We start from the raw sequence: 7,731 nt of genomic DNA on the forward strand, positions 1-7,731 counted from the left end.
AAAAAGAAACGTTTCGCCCCTCGTCCAAGAGGCTTCGTCAGTCTGAATGGCCAGGGTGGCTTCTGGGTAATACCAGATGGCTAGGCCTCAGACTGACGAAGCCTCTTGGACGAGGGGCGAAACGTTTCTTTTTTAACAAAAAAACGAAGTCCAGATGACATGATTCAACCTTTTTTGTTGTCTTTATAATCCCTCTGAACGGTGGGGGTCGAGCTGCGTACTGCAGCGTGTAACCTTTGCTCATAAGACGGTTCATCCATCTGTCCAGGGAGCACACTCGCTGCCACTCTGCATAACGCTCTGGGAGCGGGCACGCATTTTTGTGTTGTGTCAGGTCTTTTATGGACATCAGCCAAGTCAGGGCCCCCACCGCCGTCATGTGCTGCAGAGACGTACTCCGAGTGGCCCATGGGGAAGGGCCCTGAGAGCGCCTCTGTGCCGCGCTCAGGCTGCGGGTTCACTGCAGAGTTGATGTGAGCTAACATGCACTGAGGAGAGGTGTGCACGCCTTCAGAAATGCGACGCCGTTTGGGTGGAGGCTGCAGCTGGCGTGGGGAAACACATTTGTCCCCACTGCGGTCAGAAGAAGCAGAACACAACCTGGGCTGAAAGTGAAGTTTTCTTCTGGGCTCGGTCTGCTGAAATAAAATAATTTTTAGCTGCTGTGTCAAGCGAGCATTTTGTATGGTTTTTCGAGCTGCGGTGACGTTTAAAAACTTGTTTTGAGGTCATCGGCTCGTTTTGTGTGGAGGATGTGTGAAGAGAAGCTGCTGTGAGATCATTCGATCTAACAGTCAGGCTGGAATCAGAAGACACTTTATTCTCTGAATGATGTTTTCGTTTTATTTTAAAACTCATGTCATCATTACACACACACACACACACACACACACACACACACACACACACACACACACACACACACACACACACACACACACACACACACACACATCTTCCGCAAGGAGTCATTTCTTATATCTTCTTCCATGTGAGCTGGTTGTTCCAGGGCGGCGCCTGTTGGTGGTCTCTGGGGAAATGCTGAGCCGCTGGTTGCTGCAATGAGAAGGACTGTTCTCTGGTAGGAGGGGCCGGTGGTGGAGCGGGGCGGGAGGACGCTTCTGCAGCTGTGGAGCGTCTCTGCTGCTGCCTCCGGCCATGACGATCTCTCCAGCGGGCAGGGGGGCAGGAGGAGGAGTGCGGCTTCATTAGGTGGTGCACAGTCTCCGACACCTCCTCCGACTTCTTCGATTTTTCAAGCATGGCCTTGAAATTGGCACAGAACAGCGCATCTGTCGTGATGGGGCCCTCCAGCAGGTCTTTCTGCAGTTTCTCCGGCAAGGAGGGGGAGTGTCGGAACCAGGTGGACCTCTGGATCATTGTCATCCAGGCGGCGATGCGAGACAGGCAGACGGCAGAGGAGGTGCACAGGTTGAGGATTATGTCAGATGCTTTGCAGAGTGAGCTCTTCGTCTCCTCAGGCAGGTCTGTGTCCTCTACCTTTTGGAGATGCTATAGGCCAGCAGAGCGACATTGTTGTTCGCTGCGGCTGCCTGGAAAGCACATTGGTGGGCTCGGTTGGAGAGCGACATCACCGTCTAATCGTGTCTCCCTGGATGGACATGACGCTGGTCCAACCTGGACACTTTTGCCCCGAGTGCTTCCGCCAGGCTTGGCTTCGGGGGTGGGGGGGGGAGTACCGAGGGAAAATTCCGCTCAGTAAACCCCTCCACTCTGGTGATGGGAGCGAAGGTGGAGACGGGCGCTCTCAGTTTACCAGGTCCGGCTGCAGCCTCGTTCCAGTAGTACGTCACTGTTGGGAAACGAGGCCAGATGGGGTCAGGGTGGCGAGCCGGGGTGGAGCCAAACCTTCCCGCTAGATCATCCGATCTGGGCGGGGGGAGGAGAGGGACGGAAAGTCCCTTCATGTCAGCCGCCTCCTGGATTACGCCAGGCAGCTCCGCGAGGAGGGCACCAACAGCTGGGAGCAATGTGGTCGCTGATGCGGAAAGGCCCGGGGGGGGGGGGAGCATCCGCTTGCCCCCCCCCCGTTCCAACACTACGCTCTCCGGGAGGGAATGAGCTGTGGGGCTGCTGCTGACGTCGCCTGTCCTGGAGGAACCATCCGATTCGCTCCAAGACTCAGCTTCAAAGAAAGCAATGGCGTCATCCAGCAAACAGTCCCCCGCCACGGAGAGGCGCTCCTCGACATTAGCCTTGAACAAGGCTGCTCGCCTCTGCCTCTCCTCAGGAGGGAGGAGGTCACAGAGACAGCAGGAGGAGGCGAGGTCGGCATGGCAAGAATCCAGGCATCCTTCACAGGTGTCGTGCTGGTCGAAGCTCAGCATGTAGCCGGTCTTGCCAGACGGGCACAGGCAGATGGTGTTGGTGCTGGACATTGCGTTCTTGTGAAGATCAGTGCTGATTGCTTGCTGAAGAAAAATGGGAGCCGATTACCTGCTCTTAATGTAATTTATACGGACTGGGTGAGGCCCACACATAGGCGTCGCAACCATTATATGTGAAGGGGACAAATCCCCCCCACATTAAAAAATGTTCATTTGGACCCCCCCCCCCCCACTTTTACTATAAAACATTAGTTCAGGCGGCGCAGTTTCTCTTTCTTCGTGAACAAATCCGTTCCACTTGATTCATAGAATACTCAAACCACTAAAACTCCACTCCAGGTTTTCCTGGTTATCTCCAACTCTAAACACAGCAGCCTGTTGCCACGGTCACAATATACGGTGGTCACAGAATATGGTGTAACACCTGCAGTGTTTCTGTGCGTCTTCTCCTGCTTCGGCAGAAAACGCGCACAGGTGGAGGAAATGGAGACACCTGTATGTTACTTGCTCACTAGTTTAGCGAGCTTTGTGCAGGCATTTGTTGACCGGGGGGGGGGGGGGGGGTAGGTTGATCATAAACATATACATGTTAGGAGGATGTTTGAGAGGAGCTACATCTGTAGCATGTTATCTTAGCAGTAACTGTGAGGCTATAAGATGCTGCAGGTGTAAGAGACTCTGTGTGTTCAGGTGCATTAAAGTTGAAATGTCTTTAAACCCCCACACCTTATTGTCCTCAAGCTTCATGAGAAATATCATTTAGATGAGTAGTGTTGAACACAAGTAAAAAAGTCTAGTGGTGAAGTTTTTTATTTCGCAATAAACACAAATAGTGCCGATCTGATGCTCTGTACTAAAGTGTATTAAAGTTAAAACGTCTTTAAAACCCACAGCTGAATTTACACAAACTTGGTGAAAAACATGTTTTAAATGTGTGGAATTAAAGGAAATCTAGGTGAAATGTTGCTTTTTTGTACATTAGTGAACACCTTTTTTTTTAACGTGCGCACACATGCACGCGCACATTGTGTGCGCGCGCACACACACACATACACACATCATTGTGTCCCCCCACATTACGGATGCTTCTGACGCCCTTGGGCCCACACAACAGGTGGGCATGGACTAAAGTTTTCAGTGCTGCGCTTCGCGTGATGGGATAAAACCCACCAGCGACAGCCTTAAAGGGCGAAGCCTGTACGAAATAGAACTATTTTCATCCAGTGTTTCAGTAATCTTTCTCCAAGATCTTGCTTCAATGATGGCAGATTCTAACCACTGCACAAATTCTTCTCCAACACATCCCTAAGATTCTCAATGGGGTTAAGGTCTGGACTCTGTGGTGACCAATCCATGTGTGAAAATGATGTCTCATGCTCCCAGAACCACTCTTTCATAGTTCGAGCCTGATGAATCCTGGCTTTGTCATCTTGGAATATGACCGTGCCATCGGGGAAGAAAGAATCCATTGATGGAATAACCTGGTCATTCAGTATATTCAGGTCGTCAGCTGACCTCATTCTTTGAGCACATGCTGTTGCTGAACCTAGACCTGACAAACTGCAGCATCCCCAGATCATAGCACTGCCCCCACAGGCTTGTACAGTAGGCACTAAGCATGATGGGTGCATCACTTCACCTGCCTCTCTTCTTACCCTGATGCGCCCATCACTCTGGAACAGGGAAAAATTCTTAACCCAATTTTAGTAGTTTCTGCAATCTCCTTAGATGTTTTCTCTGCTTGATGCCAATGATTTGACCCTTCTCAAACAGACTGACATCTTTTCCACGACCACGCCATGTGTCTTTCAACATGGTTGTTTAAGAAATGAGAAGCAACTCATTGCACCAGTTGGGGTTAAATAACATGTTGCAGCTGAAAGATAATCGCCCATGCAGTAATTATCCAATTGGAGGTTCGTACCTGTTTGCTTAGTTAAATCCAGGTGGCAACTTTTTTTGGCCAGGCAGTGTACATTATGGTAGTAGCTTACAGCCATACCCAACATGTACTCAAGTGCTAACAGATCAAACAAGATCTGTTTTCAAAACTTTGACAATAACGCTTTAGAAACAACATGGTCTGTGAGCAAAATATCTTGTAAGCCATTGGAGGGAAGTCATTTCAATTTGACAGATATTCCCTCTAATTGATTTAATAAATGATTCAAGATTCAACTTGTCTGCTGGCCTCCTTAGATAGAGAACTTTATTAATTGGCTTTTATGTATGTGAATGTTCCTGTAAATGGAATGGACTGTACTTATATAGCGCCTTTCTATCTTATTTCAAGATACTCAAAGCGCTTTACATTACAATCTGTGTCCTCGTTTACCCATTCATACAGCACTCTACTAGATCTGTACAAAGCTAATTGAACAAATCATTCTAATGAGACTAATCAGAGCTTTATCACATTCATACACCGATGGGACACACATCAGAGGCAATGAGAGGTTCAATGTCTTGCCCAGGGACGCTTTGACATGTGACTGCTGGTGGATTCGAACCCCCAACTCTCGCATTGGAGGACGACTGCTCTAACCACTCATCCACAGCCGCCCCACAGTGCCCTGAGACAACTTTGTTGGATTTGGCGCTATATAAATAAACTGAATTGAATTGAAATGCAAATCCTTTAGTACTTCTTAAAATTTTTTTTATTTTATTTTATTTCGTCTTGCCAAAAATATGTAATTTTGAAAATGAGAGTTTTGGTACATATCTGTGATTTTTTATGTACAAATATAAACAATTAATGAAGCATCCTCTAAGAGTGGTGATTCTGTATTTTATGTCAGGGGTTATAAATGTTAAACAGCAAATCACAAACATTGGAAATAACTGCTTCTAATCTAGGTGCATAAACCCATTTTTCTTTCTGTTCATCTAATAAACGTAATACATTTTGTTGTTGAATGTCGTATTACATTTCTATAACTTCCTGTTTTTGTTTTTTAGGGCTACGTTGAGTTGGCCATTGTCCCCACAGTGGTAAACCTGAACAGGATCAAGCTGAACAGTAAACAGTGCCGCATCTACAGAGTCAGAGTCAATGAACTGGAAGCCCCCTTTATTTACAATGACCCCACGCTGGAGGTGTGCCACAATGAGTCCAAGCAGTAAGTGTACATGCATGTGCTACGTGCACATTTCAGATGTTCATGGTTTGTAGTGCAAATTCAAACTTGCTGTAAGACCAGTGATTCACAAACTGTGGAGTAGAGCCTGACCAATGTGGAAATCTTGGATATCGCCAATACTGATTTTGGGAGGGGAAGGCGACCGCCAATACCGATTTAATGGCTGAAAATCTTTGAGCTTTGTCCAACCTCAGGAATAAAAAAACAACCTGCAAATGGAGCGGGGCTTGTTCATTTAGCACAGCTGTTAGCAACCATGAAGCTAAGCTAATCAGATCCACCAGATACCTAGTCCCACAGTAGGTTTGCCAGTGGCGCACTGGTGATAAAAACAGTCACCCTAATGTGCGTTCACATTTTTTATCCTCCACTATTCAACATAAAGTTATCAAGAGTGTTACATAAATATAAATTAAACAAAGAAACATCCTTCCTGTTCATTGTTTAGTCAGTCAGTCACATATGGTGAAGGTCTAGTTACTACTGACCGCAGCAGAATTTATTTTCTTTGTAGAGAACTAAAGATTTCAGACAAACAATGAATTTCAGTTCAATTCAGTTCAATTCAGTTTATTTATATAGCGCCAAATAACAACAAAGTTGTCTCAGGGCACTTTACAGAAACATTCACATACATAAAAGCCAATTAGTAAAGTTCTCTATCTAAGGAATCCAGCAGACAAGTTGAATCTTGGCTTCGTTGCAGTCTCCCATCCTGAGCAAGCACAGTGGCAACAATGGAAAGGAAAATCTCCCTTTTAAAAGGAAGAAACCTCCAGCAGAACCAGGCTCAGGATTAGCGGCCATCTGCTTTGACTGGCTGGTTTGAGAGGACAGAAAGCAATTTTATTTCATTTAATTTCATTGAGGATGACAAAGATAACGTTACTAACACTGATATATTTTACTTTTACATTAGATTTATTGTTCTGGATAAAGTTTTACTAGGCCTATGCTAAATGTTAGCTTACTAAAATGAGAGATGCGTATCTAATGACCAGCATATTGGAGGATTGAAGATTGAGCATGCATCAGGATAGGATTGAAGATTATTTATTATTGTTGATTTGTTTACATATCAGTTAAAATAAACTTACCATGCTCTATTCAGCAAAACACACTACACAGTATTGCTCCTTGCTTCACCTGTGCTGAAAGTGAAACTTAAATGAACGGCAATGATTGAAAGTAGTCTTCCTGCCCCCTCTGCCAGATACTTTGTACAATTACACCTTTTACAAGTAAAGACACGGCTCATTCACAGCATTTTAGGGGTGAAAATTAGCTTATATCTGCGTATAATGGGACAATTATCACCGATACTGATAGAACCCCAAACATTTATCGGCCCAAATTATCAGGCCTAACAATACATTGGTCAGACTCTACTGTGGAGCATGATGTCATGACAGGATTCTGGATGTTCCCTCCTCTTATCACCTGCTGCCAAAAGGCAGAGGTGGAGGAACTCTGATTTTGCTTGTGTTCTTTTGTTTTTCTTTCAGCAAAATATCTCCTGATCCACTGGACAAATCTGAATGAAAGTGATCATTAGATGTGTAGTGAACCAGATAACCTCAAATCTACCAGATGGACAGAGACTGTTATTTTCATTGATCTGAATAAGTCTGAACCATCTGATGAACTTTCTTTCTTGAATTAATCAAGCAGAAAAGACAATTCTTTATAATCATTACTGTCTTACAAATGTTTTGATAATCAAATTGTGTTAGTTCACTCAATGCTTTACAGGTTGAAAAGAACTACTAATTTTTATTTTACATAAACAGTAAGTAATGATTTTTGTTCCTCATTCAGAGAAGAAATCACCTGAATATGCCTTTCTTGATTTTCTGTCTGAAATGAGCAAGCTGTCGTAAGTATGTTAAAGGTTGGTTTTCGGTCAACTAAAATGTTTACCGAGAAAAATGTCATGTTTTACTATTTGAAAAGATTACAAAGTGTGAGACTCCACGAAGTCTGCTGTTGCTGCAATAATCTTTTCTGTATGTTGTAAACAATCCTTGACTTATGATAACATCTTACGTCACAAATCCACTCCTCTTTCTGGTCCTTCCACGAATCAGAAAGCTCTAAATTGAACAGGAAGTCGACCCAAATAAAATGTGGCAACTTCTCAGTTCATGGGGAAGAGAAGAAAAGGAATAGAGAATTATGGATTCCAGAATTCCAAGAGAATGAGAGTTCTGAGAGATGTTGGAATGAGAGCTGACAACAGG

The 7,731-nt window shown here is 44.9% G+C and overlaps 1 protein-coding gene across 1 annotated transcript in view; it reads left to right on the forward strand.

Annotated features, from left to right (window-relative positions):
• Positions 1-7,731, forward strand: part of LOC119410416 (transcription initiation factor TFIID subunit 2) — a gene marked incomplete at its 3' end in the record, with an annotated part of 27,567 nt that overhangs the window by 8,400 nt on the left and 11,436 nt on the right. Inside the window, 1 exon segment of the mRNA XM_037677328.1 lies at positions 5,310-5,470. Within this exon segment, the coding sequence (XP_037533256.1) occupies positions 5,310-5,470 (161 nt within the window).

The sequence above is a fragment of the Nematolebias whitei genome, chromosome 5, assembly GCF_014905685.2.
Source record: "Nematolebias whitei isolate Nwh7 chromosome 5, NemWhi1, whole genome shotgun sequence".
Classification (NCBI taxonomy): domain Eukaryota; kingdom Metazoa; phylum Chordata; class Actinopteri; order Cyprinodontiformes; family Rivulidae; genus Nematolebias; species Nematolebias whitei.